Below are 22,594 nucleotides of genomic sequence, written 5' to 3'. Positions count from 1 at the left end.
AAGCTTGACCAAGTAGGGTAAGACCAGTCTCTACCACATGTCGATGCTTCCGTTCGGATATGCCATTCAGCTCAGGTGTATGAGGAGGAGTAGTAAGATGCGTAATACAGTGAGTCGACAGAAACTGACGCAAGGCAATGAATTCACCACCATTGTCGGAGTATAGAGTACCTATCTTGTGTTTGAATCTGTTCTCAACCAGCACCTTGAATCTGATGAATGTGTCATGGACTTGCGATTTCAGCTTGAGTGGATACAGCCAGGTATAGCGAGTGTACAGATCAACAATGACAAGATAGTACTTGTAGCCATCGATGGACACAATTGGAGACGACCACACATCTGTATACAGATACTCAAGAGGATGATAAGAGGCAATTGTGTTTGAGTAAAATGGTAGCTTATGGCTTTTATTGATAGAACAATCCGAACAAGACAAATCGTTTGCAGACGACAATGAGACTGGTAAAGAGAATTTCGAAACTAAAGACTTTAAGACTGGTAAGGCCGGATGACCAAGTCGAGCATGCCAAGAGAGAAGATCAGGTTTCTGCGAAGATGAAGCAAACAACGACATTGGAGAGGAAGGTTGAACCGGCCACTCATACAACTCATTCTTAGTTTTGCCTTGGAGCAACTGAACCCCCGTGCTGAGATCCTTCACCTGAAAGTGTGCAGGAAAGAATTCAAAGAAAACTCCATTAGTATTGCACATTTTATAAACCGAGATCAGGTATTTCGTAACATTTGGTACATATAACACATCATTCAAAGTAAGAGAGCGATGAGGGGTAGGAAGAAGTGCTGAACCAACCAGTGTGCGTGATGGGCATGCCAGTGCCATCAGCAGTCATGACCTCTTCTCCACCGTTGTAGGGTTGATGAAGAGCCAGGGTGTTGAGGTCTGTGGTGAGATGGTGTGTTGCTCTGCTGTGTAGGAGCCAGTTGTTAGCATTGTATGCCGCTGCAGACGCAAGATGAGCCCGAGGCTGCCAAGAGAGATAAACAGCAGTAGCGAAGGCGTAGCTCCAGTACGTCTTTGGCATTGAAGCTTGACCAAGTAGGGTAAGACCAGTCTCTACCACATGTCGATGCTTCCGTTCGGATATGCCATTCAGCTCAGGTGTATGAGGAGGAGTAGTAAGATGCGTAATACCGTGAGTCGACAGAAACTGACGCAAGGCAATGAATTCACCACCATTGTCGGAGTATAGAGTACCTATCTTGTGTTTGAATCTGTTCTCAACCAGCACCTTGAATCTGATGAATGTGTCATGGACTTGCGATTTCAGCTTGAGTGGATACAGCCAGGTATAGCGAGTGTACAGATCAACAATGACAAGATAGTACTTGTAGCCATCGATGGACACAATTGGAGACGACCACACATCTGTATACAGATACTCAAGAGGATGATAAGAGGCAATTGTGTTTGAGTAAAATGGTAGCTTATGGCTTTTATTGATAGAACAATCCGAACAAGACAAATCGTTTGCAGACGACAATGAGACTGGTAAAGAGAATTTCGAAACTAAAGACTTTAAGACTGGTAAGGCCGGATGACCAAGTCGAGCATGCCAAGAGAGAAGATCAGGTTTCTACGAAGATGAAGCAAACAACGACATTGGAGAGGAAGGTTGAATCGGCCACTCATACAACTCATTCTTAGTTTTGCCTTGGAGCAACTGAACCCCCGTGCTGAGATCCTTCACCTGAAAGTGTGCAGGACAGAATTCAACGGAGACTCCATTAGTATTGCAAATTTTATAAACCGAGATCAGGTTTTTCGTAACATTCGGTACATATAACACATCATTCAAAGTAAGAGAGCGATGAGGGGTAGGAAGAAGTGCTGAACCAACCAGTGTGCGTGATGGGCATGCCAGTGCCATCAGCAGTCATGACCTCTTCTCCACCGTTGTAGGGTTGATGAAGAGCCAGGGTGTTGAGGTCTGTGGTGAGATGGTGTGTTGCTCTGCTGTGTAGGAGCCAGTTGTTAGCATTGTATGCCGCTGCAGACGCAAGATGAGCCCGAGGCTGCCAAGGAGCATAGGAGGACACAGATGACTGGTTCGAGTTTCCAGAACTTCCATGAAGTTGGAGCTGAGAACAGGTACGAGCACTGTGGCCATGAATACCACAGATTTGGCAACGTCCCTGATACGGTCGCGGGGAGTAACCCTGATTATTGGAGTTGTTCCTGCGATTGCTCCAGTTGTTGTTGTAAGAGCCACGGTTGTTGGATCTGCCATGACCTCGGCTGCTGTTGGAGTTGTTGTTGTGACCACGGTAATTCGCCACGTTCGCCGTAACCGGCAGAGGAGATAGTGTCTCAGACTTCATCGCTAGCTTCAGTTCATGTTGAATGAGCTTTTCATGGATCTCTGTTAGGGGAGGAGTGGGGTCTCTGCCCTCAATCTGATCGACCTCTGTCTTGTAGTCATCTGGGAGACCTGTGAGAATGAACTAGATCTTGTCTTCATGATCCAGCGGCTTCTCAAGGAGTGCCAATTGATCAAAGCGATTTGTGAGTCCTTGCATATACTCATCAATGGACTTGGTTCCTTTCGTCCACTGTTTGAGTTGTTGTCGCAGCTGGAGGATATGACCACGACTCGGCTTAGCATAGGTTGCAGAGAGAGTAATCCAGATATCTGCAGCAGTGGTGGTGGTTGAGAGGAGCGCTTGCACCGGTGTTGTGATGGCTCCAAGTAAGGCGCTGTAGATGAGGTTATCTTGGCGCTTCCACAGCGAGTACTCATTGTTGATAGTGACTTGACCATCAACCGTAAGAGTCGGTGGTGGGATCTCAATGGATCCTTCGACATGACCCGCTAGACCATAGCCGTCAAGGAGAGAGTTTACTTGACGCTTCCACATAATGAAGTTCGTAGATGTCAACTTTGTGACGTTAGCCATATTAACGTTGAGCAACGTACGAGTGTTGGAGACAATGATCGTCTCAGTGGATGAAGCAGGAGATTCGTTCGACATGATTGATGAGAGAGAGATGATGTGAAACAGAGAGTTAAGAGAAACAGAGGATGAAGAGAAGAGAAGAAGAAGAAGAGGGTGTGAAGAACGGCGGAAAAAAAAATCAAGGTATCGTGAGCTCTGATACCATGTATAAATGGAGGCTGAATACCTTATTAATATGTACAAGTACAGTATTTATACAGAGTACATAAGTGATTAGGTATTGACTAATTACAATTATGACCCTAATGACATATATCTCCTATAATAGATACAAGTCTACGGAAAGATGGAAAGATGAGACCTAGAATGAGAATATAAACAAGCCGAGACAGAAAAGAGACGGTAATATGATAGATACGCATCAACTCTACTCTTTGCAATTAGAAACTTATGATTTTACCTTTGTAGACTGTTTACATATGAACTGTGACTCACATAGCAATTTTGATCATGCTTAAACACTTATCATAACCTTGTCAAAATCACACGTAACTCTAACAAATGAAGGGCTAATTGTTGGGGTAAATATCGGTCATAGAAATATCAACGTCTGAGATCACTTAAAACATAGCAAAATGTGTTGTTCATGTAACCGATCCGGAAATGTTTAGAGAATAATTCTACATACGCTGCACCAGTTTAAATAACGATATATCAGAATAGGCTTCAGTTTAAATAACGATAAATCAGAATAAGCTTCGTATAACTCTCTCCGGAAAGAGTATAAAATAATTTACGCGCGAGCAAGGATTATTCGGAAAACATTCTTTCAAAAGGATTTAATGAGAACCTTATTTTATGTAGAACATTCACTACAAAAAAACTGCGCGATACCGATGGACAAATCCATTATAATCTCGTCGGGAAAGTCGCATACCGATGAAATCCCGACGAAAAATGTCCGTCGGTATCATCTCGTCGGTATACAGATATTCGTCGGAAATTCGTCGGTAAATACCGACGAACATATTTCGTCGGCAAATACCGACGAACATATTCCGTCGGTTTTTTTCTAAAATTTCCGACGACACATATCCGTCGGTATTTATAGAGAATACCGACAAAGAGAATTCGTCGGAATTTTCAGAAAATACCGACAAAGGGAGTTCATCGGAATATTCAGAAAATACCGACGAAGAAAGTCCGTCGGTAACTGAAAATAAAACCGACGACTTTATTCCGTCGGAAGTAACCAATCTTTAGGTGGGTGCCCAATAGCTAAACAATGGCTTACCTATAAAAACAAAAAAAAAATGTTTTCGTTCATTAAAAGATAATAAGTAAAACGGTTAGTTACCACTAATTACTGATTAGACACTTACATAATCAGAAAGCCATGTTGCAAAGTTGTTTTGCTTGAGTTGTTCGAGTTGTTCTTCTGTCGCATCCGGGTACTTTAAGCGCATCTCTGCCAAGTAAATACTGTAAAAAACACAAAAATGTTAGATATGTTTCAAAAATATTGCAAATAATTCATATTTTTAAATCTATGTACCTCTCATATTCAAGAATGTCTTCGCAGTTTGTAAGCAAATATGTGTGCAAATGAGCATGCTCAGCCACTGTAAGTATCCGGTCCGTTGACTTTCCACTATGTCGTCCAATTTGTGTAAACATGTTTGGCACATAAACATAATAAGTTGCCCTTTCACCTCTATCATCATGCCGTGCAGGTCTTCGACTTTTTGTTCGAACTTCTGATGGAAAGTAGTATTCAGCAAAGTTTGAGGTTTCCTCATTGATGCACTGAGCCACTATTGATCCCTCCACCTTGCTTAAATTCTTGACCTTCTTCTTCAGATGAAACATAAACCGTTCGTACAAATACATCCACCTGTACTGCACGGGACCACCGAGTGCCGCTTCTCTCGCAAGATGAATAGCAAGATGCTCCATAACATCAAAAAATGATGGAGGAAATATCTTCTCGAGGTTGCATAGGATCACCGGTATTTTAACTTCCAAATTGCGGATACCATCTGATGTGAGTGATCTCGAGCATAAATCACGGAAGAAAGCACTTATCCCTACATACACGAAGAAAACAAATTCCATAAGCATATATATATATATATAAGCATTAAAAAATAATATGACAATTAATTTAACTATGTTAAATTTTAAAGTACCTGCGGTTGCTTCGTGGACATTTCGTGGCAATAGTGCGGAAAACGCAAAAGGAAGGAGGCGCTGCATCATTACATGACAATCATGGCTCTTCAAGCCAGTAAACTTCCCTTCACTTTTGTCAACACAATTACGCAAACTTGATGCATAACCGTCTGGAAATTTAACACTGTGTGTTATCCAATCAAAAAACTCTTCTTTTGCAGTTGCATCCAGTCGATATATGGGAATAGGACCTTTACCGTGCTCATCAACATGAAGTTCGGGACGAGCACAAATATCAACCAAATCCAGTCTTGACTTCAAGTTATCCTTCGTCTTGCCTTGGACATCAAGGATGGTGTTCATCAAATTGTCGAAAAAGTTCTTCTCAATATGCATGACATCTAAACAGTGCCGCAACAAATGAGTCTCCCAATAGGGCAAATCCCAGAAGATACTCTTCTTATGCCAATTATGATTTTCCCCTACACCATAAATCGGTTCATGTCCGTTTCCACCCACGTCTGCCGTTCTATCTGCACCAAAATCTCTTAATTGTTCCTTCAACTTTTTGCCACTTACTTCTTCAGGTGGACTGTCAAACACCCTCTTGTTCTTTGTAAACAATGTCTTACTCTTACGATATGGATGATCGTGTGGTAGAAATCTCCTGTGACAGTCAAACCAACACGATTTCCTACCATTTTTTAGTTGGAAAGCATCTGTGTTGTCTTGGCAATAAGGACATGATAGCCTCCCATGCGTGGTCCATCCAGATAACATACCATATGCTGGAAAATCACTTATTGTCCACATAAGTACTGCTCGCATCTGAAAATTCTCTTTCCGCGAAACATCGTATGTATGAACACCGTGCTCCCATAATAATTGCAGCTCATATATCAATGGCTGAAGAAACACATCCAGTGATCTCTTAGGATGATCTGGCCCGGGAACGAGAATTGAGAGGAACAAAAACTCCCGTCGCATACACAAATGTGGTGGTAAGTTGTAAGGTGTCAAGATTACCGGCCACAATGAATATTGTCTTCCATGCTTTCCAAATGGGCTGAAACCATCTGTGCATAATGCAAGATACACATTTCTTACCTCAGATGCAAATTCTGGATATGTTGATTGAAAATGCTTCCACGCCTCTGCATCGGAAGGATGTGTTATCTCACAATTTGTTAAGTGCTTTGCATGCCATCTCATTGGTTCTGTTGTTCGTTCAGACTGATATAACCTCTTTAATCTTTCAGTCAACGGCAACTACCACATTCGTTTGTATGGCACCGGAACTCTTCCACTTGTATCCTGATAACGAGGTTTCCGACAGAATTTACAATTCTCCCTGTTCTCATCTGCTCTCCAGTAAATCATGCAGTTATCGATGCATACATCTATCACCTGATATGGTAAGCCAAGACCAGCGACCAATTTTTGTACCTCATAATATGAGCCAGGTGCAAGATTATCTTCAGGTAGAACATCTCTAATAAAATCTGCAATCGCATCCACACATTCTTCAGCCAAATTATAGTTAGTCTTTAGCGCCATCAATCGACTTGCGGATGATAAATGTGAATGCCCATCTTTACATCCTTGATACAATGGCTGCTTAGCTGCATCTAACATTTCAAAAAATCTCCTGGCTTCTAGATTGGGTTGTTCTCGTTCGCCTTCCTCTTCACATGGGAAATTTTCTAAATTGGGTTGTTCTTGTCTATCTCCTTCCTCTTCACCCGACGGTAAATTTTCTCCATATGCATCATATACCATCTGAACAGTCCCTATCCCAAAATCTACATCCGTGGTAGGTTCATCTAACCTATCGGCAGTTTGAGGTTCGCTACTACTACCATACTCAAATCTTTCTCCATGAAGATACCAAATCTTATAACCACGTGTAAATCCTTTCAAATATAAATGACTCCATACTTCCATTTTTTTGACACGGATATTATTCTTACAAGTAGAACATGGACATAATAAATACTTACTTGTTCTTGCTTCCGGTTGACTTTGAACCACCCCCATGAATTCTTGAATACCACGTGCGTATTCCTCCGTAAGTAAATTTGTATTTGGATCCATATGAGGTTGATCTAACCAAGAACGGAAATTATAAGGAGTACCCATAATTTATATTGTTTTGTTGTGATTTGAATGAATGAAGGAGAGGTCGTATTTATAATGAATCTGGAAAACTTCCCGACGGAAAATATTCGTCGGTATTCCGTCGGGAATGATAACGGCTAAATTAACGTCCAGAACCCGTCGGTGTTCCGTCGGTAATTTAAACGGATACTAACGGCTACATAATTCGTCGGTATTTCGTCGGGAAGTGCAACGGCTGCAAATTCGTCGGTATTCCGTCGGGAAGTGAAACGGCTGTTCAATCCGACGGTATTTTGTCGGTATGTGTCAATTTTTTGCAACGGTCATATTTTTGTCAGATTTTTGTCGTTTTTCTGTCGGGATCGTATGACCAAATACCGACGAAAGTATTCTGTCAGGATTTTCCGACAAAGTTCCGACGAATTTGCCGAAGTAGATTTCCGACAAGTTTTCGTCGGAATTCCGTTGGAAAATCCTGACAGATTTTTTCGGTCGGTTTTTCCGTCGGTATTGTCCGTGTTTTCTTGTAGTGATTCTACGGAATATATTTCTCAAAACAAAATTAATACGAAATAAAATTTCATAAAACTAACATAGACACAATTTAGAACATCTTTCGTATAAGTTACTTCGGAACATTTTTCACGAAATAACTTTTGTGAAACAAAACGACACAGATTTTACCAGATTTTACCAGATTTTACGAAACAACTTTTGTAAAACAAAATGATACAGTTTTTACGAAACAACTTTCATATAAAAAACTCGACGTTTTACGAAATAACATTAGAAACTGAATGGGGTTACACGGAACAACCAACGGAAGACAAGAAGAGACAACAGTGAACCTGCTCGCCCTGACCACGTGCTCGCCCATTTGCCATCGTCCGGACGTCCTTGCCCGTTTGATCCCGTTCAGTCCACTCATCCTTCGTTCCTAGTCGCCACTAGTCCTTCCCTCTCCTCCTAGTCCTTAAGTCTTCGCCTGTTCGTCCCCGTCCACTCCTCCTCACCACTTCTCTAAATTTATAGTAAATCGGAAAGTTGGCCAACCTTGGAGAACTAAATGAAGAAGAGGTCAAGACAAGAGAAAAGAGAGATACATTGACCATGAATTCTTAGACTCCACATGTTCTGCATCCGGATTTAGCCTTAGAGAACTTAGTTTTTAGGTGGTTTAGTGTAGCAAATCTAGTATTAAACGCAATATTGCCATGATTTGTTGTTTTATTCTTTGTATCTGGTTATTTGACGAATTTTGCGAAAGCATTTCAATCTCTTGTATAAAACGAACTATGTTTGGCTTGATCTTTGAAAAGGGGTACTTAGGTAGCTTTTCATAAAATTCAGTCTAAAATCAATAAAAACTCTTCACACATTTTTCTGTCTTTTCGATTTGTTGTGTTTGTGTGATTATCACAGAAACTATGGTTCCCCAAAAATTATGTTATTACAAATTTTGATTACACGAGTTTCTCGTCTCCCAAAGTTTTCAACAGGCATTTGTTTTTTCATGAAATTGGATACAGATCCTATTTAAATTGGTTTTAGAAACCATGGCCCGCAGCTCAAAAGTATTGGAAGAAGCATGGATCAGAAGTCTTAGTAAACCGAAAGCTTCAAATGACTCTTTACAAGGAATATCCAAAGTAATGGAGTAGTGGGTTCAATGATTGAGTCTTTCTTATACGTTAACACGAATCTCCACAAGGACTAGTAAATGAAAGGCTTCTAAATATTATTGGTGAATGCTAACAATGTATAAAATATATACTCTCCGAGTTTATTTGTCACTTTCACTCTTGACTTGGCCTTTCAACATATCCAAGTCTCCCATGCATTTTGTATTTGTAAATCTTTATTTTACATTTTCTTTAAACTTAATTCCCTTTCTTTATTAAAGAAAAAGAATAAGTTTATTTAGTAGACACAAACATAAAGACTTCAAATCAAAATGCAAATTTGCATTTCAAGATTGTATGTCTTAACTGAATTTTAATCCAAATGTTTACTTCATTGAAATTAACAAAATGCTTATATCTTTCTTGCTGGAGATGGAAAGACTCGTCCGGTTCTTACTGTTTAACAAGTAAATGAAATCTGATCTCTTTGCATTTAATTGAAATTTAATGTTATCAACTAGCAACAAACTCGATAATCCATTCAGACTAATTGGTTCTGAGCTTACAAAAAGTCCTTATCCAGGATTCGTATCTGTAGGGTTAACGGAGACTAGTCTGAAGTCCAGTGTTCTCACCAAAGTGTGAAAAAGAGACCTTTCTTTCATTTCTTTGTTTAATAAACAGAGGACCTTTGTCTAGCAAAGCAAGGCCTTGTAGAGGGTGAAGCCTTAATGGCCATCACCTAACTCTTCCTATGATATTAATTAAGCTGTGTTTCCTTCTGAAGAATTTTCTTTTACTGTTACTCTTCCTCATTTCTCCAAGAAACAGAAGGAATTATACTTTAAACAAAATGATGGATACTCCAGCACTAGGGTGTTGTTTTGTAACTTTGTTCATGTTCCTGTTTCATAATTTTCCTTGTGCACTAAGCAACCAAGCTTTCTTGTCATGCGACTCTGTTTTTGAGTGTGGAAACCTCAGCGCAACATTCCCCTTCTGGGGAGAGAATCGTGGTGAGCCTTGTGGCCATCCATTATTGAAGCTTAGCTGCGACAGAGTTTCTAACAAAACCTCTATAAATATCTCCAACATCTTTTTCAATGTTCTTCACATAGACAACACATTCAAAACTCTTAAACTTGTAAGACAAGATTATTCACCTTCCTTCTGCTCTTCTCTATCATTTACTCCTTTATACTCTACTTTCTCTTTCTCGAGAGAGAAAGAAAGAGGATGGGGGGAGGGCAACACAATCTCTCCTCCTAAAATCTTTCAGCGATCCCCAAATTACAAGAACCTCATCGTTTTCTCTAACTGTGACCCTCGCTTTCATTACCTTGAGAACTTCACTTGTTCAAATGGAGGGACTGGTTCAGTGTATCACGATGAACATTACTACCAGTCTTGTCGAACAATCTCCAATGTTATTGTTCCTGCAGGTTTCATACCTGAGAAAGAAGCCTGGAATTTGGGAAATGTATTGAGAGAAGGATTCGAAGTGAAGCTGAAGATCAACGACAGACCATGTAAACATTGTTTAAAAACCGGTGGGTTTTGCAGTTTCGACAAGTTTGCAAATCAGTTTTGCTGCAAAGAAGACTTTTCTTTTTATCCTAACAGGATAAAGGAGTTCTCCGGTTCTTTACTTGGATTCAAATGCATGAAAACAAGTTCTGGTGAACTCCCAAAGTCTTCGGCCGGAGCTGATCCAACTAGCTTTAATTATCCCTTGACAGGTTCTAGAGGTTAGTTTTCTAGCAATATAAATTTTTGTTTTTATTCTTTCCAATACAAATTTTCTTAACAATAGTCAGTTTCATGTGCAGCGTTAATCCTCATTATATGTTTGACATTATTGATTCTATCAATGCTCATATACTTTCTGAACAAGATAGAAGCATTAGAACATCCAAGAATAGAGAATTTTGAGGAACTTATACCGCTGAAACGATATAACTACGCTGAGGTGAAGGAAATCACAAACTCGTTCGCTCAAGAAATCGGGAGAGGGGGATATGGAATTGTATATGAAGGAAACCTTTGTGAAGGGCTCAAGGTTGCAGTAAAGGTCTTAAAAGAATCAAAGAAGAATGGTGAAGATTTCATTAACGAAGTGGCGAGTATGAGCAGAACATCCTATATCCATATTGTTTCTCTGCTAGGCTTCTGCTTCGAAGGGTCTAAAAGAGCAATAATATATGAATTTGTAGAGAATGGTTCACTCGATAAGTTCATAACGAGCCAGCCCTCACTGCGCATTGACATGGGAAAGATGTATGATATTGCACTCGGAGTTGCAAGAGGCCTTCAGTACTTGCACTATGCTTGCAAGACAAGGATTGTTCATTTCGACATAAAACCACAGAACATACTGTTGGGAAAAGATCTCTGTCCCAAGATTTCTGATTTTGGACTCGCCAGGCTCTGTGGGAGTCAAGAAAGTATCTTGTGGATGTCAGAGACAAGAGGGACCATCGGGTACATCGCACCCGAAGTGTTTTCAAGAATCTACGGGAGAGTCTCTCACAAGTCAGATGTGTATAGTTATGGAATGTTGGTACTTGAAATGATGGGAGCAAGAAATAGGAACTCTGTATCAGACAACAACAGTAGTTCAATGTATTTCCCAGATTGGATCTATAAAAGTCTTGAAAAGGGAGATTGTAAAAGGTTTCTAGAAGATCAGATAACAGAAGACGAAGATGACGAGTTTGCAAGGAAGATGATTCTTGTTGGATTGTCATGTATTCAAGCATGCCCATCAGATCGCCCATCGATGAACAGAGTCGTTGAAATGATGGAGGGAAGCTTTAGTGCTCTTGAGGCTCCTCCTAAGGATCTTTTGCATTTATCTGCATCTCCTATGCCTCCATCTGTACCTGAAGATAAAAATTCAATCTCCTCCGAGGAAAGTGCATAAGTTTCATCACAAATTTATGTCTTACTCCAACTTCTCTATGTGCCTAAAAATATAGCGTATGTGCACGTCCGTCTGTCAAACACTTGTACCAAATTATCAAGTAGATGTAAATTATTATTTGGTGTGTAAAATGACATTATGTATAATTTGATGATAAAAGCATTAATGATTTGTAATATAGTGTAGGAATATAACAGTTGAAGTAAACATAGACATGTACACGTATAACATTTGCCTTTCATGGATCATACATGTAAAGGCATTGGATTCTTTTCTTCAGGGAAAGAAGATGAAGGCATAGCTGATGCCGACAAACTGCAAAAGACACTTCAGAGGAGCTTCAAGAGAACTTACACTTTCTTCATCTCAACAACTATAGTCACCGATGAGCGATCTGATGGGTATGATTGAATACATTACAATATGACATAGTTGAAGCTAGATTTATGCAAAAAAGTCTTATTTAGTTTTATAATACCTAAGGATCAATGTCTTTCTGGATTCGTTGAGATCCAGAGATCTATTGAAAAAAAAGTTGAGAATACTCTTCAGTGCTTTACTAAAATTCTTTTTAGAAATTTCTTTACAAATGATTTTTATTTTCTTAATCAATAATGAAGAGAGCATGTATTCGCGAAGGAGAACAAAGCAAGGCCCAATATGATGAACTCAAAGTCAGACAAGGTAGAGGATCGTCTTCTAAATCCGCCGCTATATCCCCCTAGGAAAAACAAGAACAAGGTAACCAAATACTGCGTACTAGCTTCTTACGGATACACTACAAGAACTTCACTGTTTGTTGTTTACATACATTACGATGCAGGTACTGATGTTAGAAAAATATGATTGAATTCAGTCAACCAGACCAACACTACAATAAGAACTTTACGTAAAGGTCAAACGTTGGAGAGTTTATAGATCAACCACCACGTTGTGTAGAATTGATTGTAATGGTAATCACTACGATTACAATTAATTGAGCGTTTCACTATGTAGATGATTTGGGAAAGTTAGCACGCAAAAACATTATGTTTTTCCAACGATCCGAACAGCTTACACGTATCATGAAAAGTTTGTCGTGCTTCCGTTACTCACCCTTTCCTCCTCATCGGAAATGCCACCACCATATACACAATACACATTTACACGCACAAATAATTGTTTCAGGTTATCACACAGCTCCACACTCAACACTGAGCTTGGTGTAATAAATATCGTTTACTCTGAAGTTTTCGACAACCTCCATCAACATTAGGTCTGTCTACAACCACTAAACAATCAACAATCAACAATCAAAATAGCAATTAGTCATACAAAATGATATTATGCTATTTCAATAGTTCATGGCAAACAATAAGCACCTTAGAGTGTAACTAAATTGTTTTAAAAGGAACATGAGTCCCAAATGAACAACAACGGCCTACCAACAGTCAAAGGCAAAACAAATGCAGCACCACCTCCAACAATCAAAGATGCATTTTCATTTTTTGCAATTAACTTAATATTATTTTAAACTTCAAAGAACAACAGTCTTCTTTACATGTTCGTCATTATAGTGTCCAATTATAAATTTGCTTCAACCCATACCAAGCTAGAATTTACACATATGTCGAGAGAATACAAAACATTGTCAATGATCAAATAACTCCCTTACAATCGTAGTACTAATAACGTAACACCCTATCAAATAAAAAACCATAACTTTCCCGTGATATCAGTCAAAATAACTCCACAATTAACAAAAGTAAACAAGCATAAAATGAAAAAAAAAATCCATAATGTATCCACATAAGAATACAATATTGACAATCACCCACAATGGTGGATCTAGAAAGTTTTATCATATGAGGTAAATTTTCAAAGAAAAAAAGAGGAGCATTAAACTCCATGTTTGAGATTGTAAGGAGGACATATTTAATTAATTATTCCAAAATCCATTACAAATACTAAATAAAATTCATTTTTTGGTAAAATCTATAGGGGAAGATGCCCTTCCCATTTTGGTTGTAGATTCACCACTGACATAGGCCATAATAACACAACAAAGATATCCTAACCGTTAAAATCTTTGGAAAACAGACCGAATAGAAAAATGATTCGGCCAACTTATTAGAATATTCAACACACCACACAACAACATCATCTATGAAAAACACATAATATCATGTCCACCCACACAATTTGTAAGCTAAACACATAAGATCTAATATTTGGCCCCAAAAAAAGACCATACTATACATGTTTTGCACATTAAAGCAATCAAATTCAAACAACAACAACTCATTCGCTTGGTTCATAAGCACCTCCAACCTTTTCAATAAAAAAACAAAATAACAAACAAATTTTCAAAGACTCAACTACCTAACGCTTTCAAACAAAACCGTCACACCAATACGCTCAGTTTAACCACAATAGAATCAAAATAAAGAACACAATAATACCACAATTTAGGAAAAAAAAAAACACCTCTAACAAAGCACGTATATACCACTAGTGGATATAAGATTAAAACTATACAGTGAATCCTAACTATTTAGTAGGGGTTATTGGTTGTTGTATTTTAATGGATTTGAAAATTCGAACTAAATCTAGTGTTATTGGTTCTATGATTTTCAAATCTGTATTAAAATCATGTGTTATTGGTTTAATGATTCATAAATTCTATATCAAATCAAGTGTTATTCAAACGTACGGATTTACTAATATATTTGATTTAATAATGGATTTGAATTATTTGTTTGGATTTTTTAGTTAAAAATACAAAGACTCAAATCCGAGGGAAAACCTTCGGATTTGCATATTTTACTTGGAATTATAAATACTATATGGATTTCTAAATCAATCAAAATATTTAAATCAATAACAAAATATATAGGAAATTTTGTTAGATAATGAATTTAATAAGTGTTTGATTGTTATGCACTCTAATTTCCTTTATCAAAAACCCCATTTACAACTTACACATAATATTTAAAAGATGTACTTGATTAACTCTATGGCTTAAGATTTCTTAAGTTTTTTCTTGTTATTGTTACTCAATTAATTATGTCTACGATCTGAATTTTTTTATAATCTTCGAGCTCCACTAAATATTTTTAAATTCTAGTTGGTTTCGATTATACATTCAGATAGTCTATTGGTAAAATTATAGTTCAGCATTTAAGAAGATCAATTGATTAAACAAGTGATCATTTCTCATCAAAATGTTAGTTAGTAAAACAATTAACGAATAGTAATTGACAAAAAGGTGAAATTCGCAAATGATTTATCCATGTACTGACACCAAACCCTCGCTTTGGTCCAGAGTCTCTCCTCTCAGAACGAACTCTTCCTCGTCCTACTAGAACTACTCGTCGTCGTCGTCGTCGTATTTGAACCACTCGTCTCTTTCTCAGACACTGGCGATAACACCGGAGGAACACCGTGCTTTAACAACGCAGCTTCATCTCCGCTCCTCACTTCTACCTCCACCACATCAGGAGCATCACTTTCACCTTCCTTCTGAATCTCTCTCAGAACCTTAACGACCTCATCCATGGACGGCCTTGCCTCCCTCTCCTGTTGCAAACAGCGGAACGCCAGCTCAGCAACCGAAATCATCATCCTATTAACTGAAGGATCCCTCGCGAATCCGAGAGACAAATCCGCCAGCTCCTGAACGGAGTCATTTCCTATTTTGGAGATAGCCATGTTCGCGAGGTTGATGTCCTCGCGACTTCTGGTGATATCAACTGCTTTTTTGGATGAGATCAGCTCCGAGAGTACGACTCCGAAGCTGTACACATCGCTCTTCTCGTTGAGACGATAACATTGATAATACTCAGGATCAACGTACCCCGGAGTTCCTTGCGGCCCAGTAGAGATATGAGATAGATCCGGCGGAAACAACCGCGAGAGACCGAAGTCAGCCACTTTGACTTGGTAGTTGCTATCTAGAAGAATGTTCGTAGTCTTAACATCTCTGTGTATAATTCCTGTAAATCATAGAGCTTCATCAATAATATGTAACATCCCGATTTTTGGTATATGATGGTGAATGTAGGAATCTCAATGTGTGTTTAATTTACCTGAGGCATGGAGGAAGGACAATGCACTGCCGGTTTGAATGGCGATGTTGAGCCGACCAGGCCAGTCAATAGGACGAGACTGTGCTTGGTCTCCATGGAGATTATCAGCGAGTGTGCCATTAGAGATGTATTCATACACTAAGAGTAGCTCTCTGCTATGTCTCGTTGTGCATCCGTATAGAATCACTAGGTTCGGGTGTTTTAAGGATTTCAAGATATCGATCTCGTTCTTGAACTGCTCCACACGTTTCAGGGACTTCTCAAAGAAGCGTTTTACAGCTACGGCACGTCCATCCTTTAGTATGCCTTCAGAGTTTTTGTATAAAAGTTTTTTAAAAAAAAGGTGAGTTTTGAGGCTTTTATTTCGTACGTAGTTTGGTTCTTACCGTAGTAGACAGTACTGAATCCTCCATCTCCGAGCTCTCTAGAGAAATGATCAGTGGCTTCCTCGAGTTCTTCGTAGCTGAAGACTTGAACTCCATAATCGACACTTCTGTTTGCTAGGTTAGAGATAGATGGCATGAGAGCATGGTTGCTTCTGTAGATTGATGTGGGAGGAGTAGCTGAAAGACCTTTGTTTGTGTATTGTGCTGCCAGTTTCTTCCTTCTCCGGATGTAGAAACAGAGCAAACATGCTGCTAAAAGAGTGGCACCCAAGAAACCACAAACGAATCCAATGCCTTGTGATAAACAAAAAGTCAGGAGCTCCGTCAGATTATTGTTGGTTTCTTAGGTATGTTTTACTGAAATTAGTTGCCTTGCAAGGAAAAGGGTAGAAACATACCTATTTTTGCTGGTTTGGATAGACCTGCATGAACAAATTTCACAGGAAAAATGTTAGTTCAAACTGAAGACAGAACCTAACATTGTGATTGAAGCAATTTTTTAAGAAAAAGGAGTTTTTCTAAATGTTTCGCTAAACTAGTCCCAGTTAAAGATTAACAAATTAGTTTCAGACTAAAACAAGATTTCAGTACTTCAAAAATATTCAGAGATATGACGAAAAGAAACCATTACCATTCTTTTCACAGGTATGCTTATGAGGCTCATTTATACAATAGCAGACGAATCCTCCCAAGGTGTTATTATATCCACAAGCTCCCTTTGATCTTCTGCATCGCGAACAATCTCTGTTAAAGCTAAGCTCGAAACCCTTTTCAAGAGCCTTCGTTATAGCCTCCGCACTCTGATTTCTCTCTTCTATCCTCAAGGCAGATCGAGAGACAGGAACATTGACGATGCTTCCACATGATTCCCTTAACTCATTGATGATTTCCCTTTTCCGAGAATATAAATGGGACGAGACAGAAAAACTTGGTCTACCAGTATCATCCCCACAGTGGAGCTGTCTGATGTGGCCGCTGTTAGTAAAATCCACTTTTGGGCTAAGACGACATCGGTAGTAAAACGTTAGGAGCTCGGTGTCTTCAGAAAATGGAAGGACTTGATTGTTGAGTGTTGCGTTCTCAGGCTTATGGGGACAAAGATCGTTGATGTAATCCATTCTGGCAAGTCTGATGATTCTAGACTTAGAATTCATCTCAAGGATTCTCAACTTTACTGAGGAAATGGTAAGCTCTGCAAAACCGTCGCTGCAGTTGACTTTGAAATCCGGGTGGCCGCACTCTTCTCTGTCAGATGTCCAAAAGGGATAATACAGATCTATCTTATGTCCACAGCTAAACGTTGGAGCGCAGTGTTTGTGACGCTCATTAACTGACAAAACACAATCCAGAATCATAAAGAGCATCCATAAGACTGCATAAGCCAGCGATCTTTTTAGAGACTGGAGGAGATTGATCATGTTTCCTGTTTTTTTCTCTTTCTTGCCTTTGAGCGATGAACAAGATGATGATGAAGAAGAACAAGAAGAAAAATGTCAATGGTTTTTGTTGTTGTCTAAGTCTTGGTTTCCTGAGTTGAAAAAAGGTAAAGAAAACTAAGGTTTCTTATTATATTATTTGTTTAACTAACTAAAATATTTTAAAATATTTTTATTATTCTTGGTTGCTATCAAAATATGAATTTTCACTGATATACATATCTTTTGGTTTTTTTTTTTCAGGACGGCCTTAAAAGCAAGTGCGGTACAATAACGTTGACATTAATGAAGGAAATTTCCAATAAGGCTTCAAAAGAAAGATAGAGACTTAGAGCAACTCCCATTGCTCTTAGACCATAATGTCTTAGGTTCCGCTAGCTTGTTTCCGGGGGTTCTCCTAGCTCACTGACTTTGTATTCCTCTCTTGTAATGTTGTTCTTGATCAATGAAGTTTTACAGTGTTAAAAAAGACTTAGGGCTTGACTGGTTTTCCCGCTACGACCCACAAACGCATTTTTTGCGGTTGGTAGCGGTTGACAGCGTTTCGAAACAATCATACAAACTGCTACAAATCGCTTCAAACCGCTCTGAACCTCATAAAATATAAAGCTGGTTCCAGCTAGCGTTTGCGGTTGCGGACGGTTGCGGGTGGAAAAATAAATATAAATTTATTTTCAAAAATACTTTAAAATTTTAAAATTAAAATTTCAAAATGGAAATATTATAAATAAAAATATATAAAAATTAAAATTCACAAAAAAAATCATAATTTGTTTTATAAAAACTTTAAACTAACTATTTATTAGAATTTTTAAACATTAATATACACACATATATAAAATGAAATAAAATATTTTGTAAAAGTTTTAATATAACAAATTTTATTAAAATTATAACTTTCAACTAATTTAAAATTTTTATAAATAAACATAATATTTTTATTAATCATATTATATTGATATTTATTATATTTTATTACAATAGTATGTTTCTTATATTTTTAAAATGTTATAATATGTCAATATGGATAATTTATTATTAAACCGCTGCAATATCTTATAATCAACCAGTCACAAATATCCTGCAAACGCAACAATTTTCAAACGTTGTGCCAATCATGCAAAACGCGTAATGACGCTTGGAACCGTAACCACCCGGATCCGCAAACTCCCGCACCCGCAACCGCTGTGTTTGAACCAGTCGGCCCTTAGACCATATTTAATGGATCATTCTATTTTTTTCTTGAAAAAAAAGAAGTAAATCTATAATAAAATTATATTTTACTCTAATGATACTTTATTAAAGAGTAAAAAAAGAATGATGAACAAAAAAATAAATGAATTTATTTATTTATAGAATAAATATATATTTTTATTTTATAATAGAGTGGATAATAGAGTAAGATTAGAGATTCTATTTTAAAGTGAAAAATAGAGTGAGGTTAGAGATTCTCTTAGACCGTAATCAAAATTGGACCTTCTATCTTGATCTCATTAGGAAGTACGGTATGCCTTAACACTACTAAAACTAAGGAAAATCGAAAAGGTAAAATATTTGTAATTTCGTTAAACAATACAAGAAAACATATTTTTTACAAGGACAGTATTCCTTGTTAATTCGTCGTCATAGGGGTGTTACGATGAATTAACAAGGAGGCGAGTTTCGTTGTTAAATGATCGTCGTAATGGAAGATTCGTCGTAAATTCCGCGTAAAATTACGAGAAAAGTTTTTTGTCGTAAAAGCGAATGAAACATATTCGTCGTAAACGCGTTGTAAGACTCGTTAAGTTTCATTGTAATGTCGTATTTAAATGGTTGTTCAATTGACGACGAATTTAAAAGTCCTACCAAGTAATGTCCTTGAAAATGTTACGTTACATGGAAGTTACAAGTATTTCCATGTAAAGACCTCGTAAAACTTACGAGGATTTTACAATGAATCCTAGTAAACTCCATATTAATTTTACGAGGACTTTACGACTATTATATATATGAAATATTGAAATTAAAATTAAATATTAAAATTTAAAATTTAAAAAATTGAAATTATAAAATGAAATTTTGAAATTTGAAATATATTTTTAAAAGAGAAATGTCATAAAATAATATTTAATTTATAATTTACAAAACCAAAAAAAAGCTACGGGATCACGCCGTCGTAGTTGTAGGGACCGCTCGTTTCCATAGAACCTCGATCCGTAGATTCCGGGGGAGGCTGTCCCATCCCGAGAGTCTCTCGTCTCTGCTCCAACGCTCTCTGCAGAAGCGGGTATCCAACCGCCCTCTACATGAGCGGGTTTCCAACTGCCCTCTACATGAGCGGGTTTCAAACCGCCATAACGTCGAGAAGATCTTCAAAGGAGTCCTAGCGGACCTGCAGGGCATCTATCCGAGCCTGCATCCGAGAAGTCTCATGATCCCGTCTCAAAGCATAGGACGAAATGGACGGTCGTTAGACGGCAACAGCAGCACCGTCTCCACGAAGTCTTATCCTCCTTCTATTCATTCTGGATACGGGCCTAGTCCTGAGTGCGCTGTCTGTCTTCTCGGCTAGCCCAAACAACAGTCACTATGGGCTGCCCCATTGACACGTCTGAGTCTCCCTTGCGACTTCGTTGACGGAGACTATGCCCACCGTTCGTCCCTTCTTTCTAGGAGCCACCTAGATTTTTTTTTAATTTAAGTAATTATGAAATAATTATTAAAATATAAAACATATTTTAAAATTTTACCTTGTGGAAGATCTTGTCGACCTCCTCTGTGACAACTTGACGAGTAATCCATCAGGAGACTGTTGGGTTAGCTGCATCTCGCGCCCTTCAACCCGAGCAGCGACCTCATTGAAGAGCTTCTCTGATGCTGGATCTGCAAAAGTCTCGGCTGGTGTCCCATGAATAAGCTTGAATAGATCAAACAGAGATGGTAAGACTCCTATCTTCTCGACCTACAAACTAATAGAAAGTTAAATAATATTAATTAATAAGAAAGAAGAAATAAAATTAAATATTAAAGATAAAATTTACTACTTCCAAACTGATCCCGGCGTGTGGTTTTACCTAGTTGTATGAACCATGGGCAAATGACCTTCCTCATCCTTCGTCCTACTGAAAGCGGAGCACTTGTTGGCTTTATCGATCGAGGTGGGCAGATTCCAATAGGCGATGAGGCCATCCCATACATCCTTTGTGATCTCAGTGGGTTTCACCTCATACACGTAGTACTCCCACTTGTCCTTCTAATCCGACACGGTGTTCGTAAGGTGGGTCTTTGCTTTTGCAACAAATTCCGCCTTCACCCTATCGTTGATTGCTAAGGATCAGTGCCACGTTTACTAAAAGAAACAAAATTTTAAAAATATTTAATTAATTATTTAAAATAAAAATTCGAAAAAAACTTACCACAAATTTTTTGAACCACCTCGTCCTAACGTGCTCAGACGTCAAAGTCCAGTTCGGATGGGTCTCGACGAAGTAGCCTTTGATGGTGACGTAAACGCTCCGTCCGTATTCGGTTGTTGACTCCAAACCTGAAAATTGTACCAACTTGTTAGAAATTTAAAATGATGTAAAATTTATAAATAATAAAAATACAAAACTTACCAATAAGTACCCGGCGGTCGATCGGGGTTCAGAATCTCTAAACCTTCTCGTGCAGGCTGGGAGAGAAGATCATCGACTGTATATGTTGTGTATGGTGCAGATGGAGGCACAAGAAAATCTGGATGAACTCCGGCTGCTTCTGGTGCAGGCTGAGGTGGAGCTGCTGGGGCAGGAGGTGGAGGCATCTGAGGTGGAAGAGGAGGAGGGGACCGATAAACTCTCTGAAACGTCTGAGAGTCGGGAACTCCTCCGGATCGGAAAAAGATGATGGGATGGACGAAGATGTCCCAACACCGTCGACAAATATCTGTCTATAAGTGAGTGGTATCTTCCTATGATCCATCTAAATTGAAAAAAAATGTAATCAGTTTAATTGCGTAACCAAATATATCGATATAGAGTCCCGTTACCTAAACTAACCACCTAAACTAATTCCCTAAACTAACATATATTAAAAAAAAAACTTATGTGAGAAGAGGGGCGGGTGGAGAGAGAGGCGAATTGAGAAGAATGAACGAGGTTTCCTCAATCATGCGTTCGAGTTTATATAAGCAAACACCATTCCACGTAAAGTCGTCGTAATTTTACGAGGAATCTGCCAGGCCCGTGTTTTTAATTACGATGAATTTACCAGACCCGTGTTTTTAGCGTTATGGCGAATTTACACGGAAGCTGATACGACGCATTTACGAGGACATGTGTATTACGACGAATTTACTAGGCCTGCGTGTTTTATACATTTGCGAGGACACGTGTATTACGAGGAATCTACCAGGCCCGTGTATTTTTACGAGGAATTTACCATGACCATATCTAAATCTTTGAAAATCAAATCCCTAAACCCCAAACTCACTTAACATCATATCTCCTTATGTTAAACCCCAAAGTCACTTATCATTTATCCCATTTTCACTTAAACCCAAAATCCAAAGATTAAATATTATAATCAAACAAGATACACATGATATAAAGTCTTCAACTGATTTATTTACTACAAACAATATTTAAAACATACATTATATCATTCTGAATCATTCAAGTTTTCATCAATATCAATACAATGATCATCACGGCTCGCATCAAGCCCGGGCAAGAGAACCCGACCCATTCTTCTTAGTGCTGAGCCGTTACGCCATGTTGGAGAGACGAGACATAAACAGCTTAACGGAAAAATACCATGGCCTCAATTTCAAACATGTCGAAGGACAAGGAAAAAAGAGGAAGAAAAGCAACACGGAAAACAAGATAAAGGGAAGAGAGAGCCACCGGCACCAAAGCTAACGTGAACCCAGACCAGGACCGAGGCTTCCGAACGCCGGAGCAGAGATGGAAGCTTGATTAAGAGCGGCTAG

At 38.5% G+C, this 22,594-nt stretch overlaps 3 protein-coding genes across 3 annotated transcripts; 1 reads left to right on the top strand and 2 right to left on the bottom strand.

Annotated features, from left to right (window-relative positions):
• Positions 1 to 4,153: 4,153 nt before the first annotated feature.
• Positions 4,154 to 6,641, bottom strand: LOC106338855. Its single transcript, XM_013777737.1, has 4 exons — positions 5,109 to 6,641; positions 4,475 to 5,006; positions 4,302 to 4,401; positions 4,154 to 4,213 (listed from the first exon to the last, which is right to left on the bottom strand). The coding sequence occupies exons 1-4, from the start codon at positions 6,301 to 6,303 to the stop codon at positions 4,154 to 4,156; spliced, it is 1,887 nt and encodes a 628-aa protein (XP_013633191.1). The 5' UTR covers positions 6,304 to 6,641.
• Positions 6,642 to 9,556: 2,915 nt separating this feature from the next.
• Positions 9,557 to 11,892, top strand: LOC106340102 (probable receptor-like protein kinase At1g67000). The gene is made up of 2 exons (XM_013778966.1): positions 9,557 to 10,579; positions 10,661 to 11,892. Exons 1-2 carry the CDS (start codon positions 9,586 to 9,588, stop codon positions 11,752 to 11,754), a joined length of 2,088 nt encoding a protein of 695 aa, XP_013634420.1. The 5' UTR covers positions 9,557 to 9,585; the 3' UTR covers positions 11,755 to 11,892.
• Positions 11,893 to 14,913: 3,021 nt separating this feature from the next.
• Positions 14,914 to 17,732, bottom strand: LOC106337601 (probable serine/threonine-protein kinase At1g18390). The gene is made up of 5 exons (XM_013776707.1): positions 16,839 to 17,732; positions 16,606 to 16,629; positions 16,208 to 16,501; positions 15,822 to 16,127; positions 14,914 to 15,728 (listed from the first exon to the last, which is right to left on the bottom strand). Exons 1-5 carry the CDS (start codon positions 17,623 to 17,625, stop codon positions 15,070 to 15,072), a joined length of 2,070 nt encoding a protein of 689 aa, XP_013632161.1. The 5' UTR covers positions 17,626 to 17,732; the 3' UTR covers positions 14,914 to 15,069.
• Positions 17,733 to 22,594: the final 4,862 nt, after the last annotated feature.

The sequence above is a fragment of the Brassica oleracea genome, chromosome C4 (genome assembly GCF_000695525.1).
Source record: "Brassica oleracea var. oleracea cultivar TO1000 chromosome C4, BOL, whole genome shotgun sequence".
Classification (NCBI taxonomy): Eukaryota; Viridiplantae; Streptophyta; class Magnoliopsida; order Brassicales; family Brassicaceae; genus Brassica; species Brassica oleracea.
The sequence above is the reverse complement of the archived record's forward strand: the minus strand, read 5'-3'. Positions and strand labels throughout refer to the sequence as shown.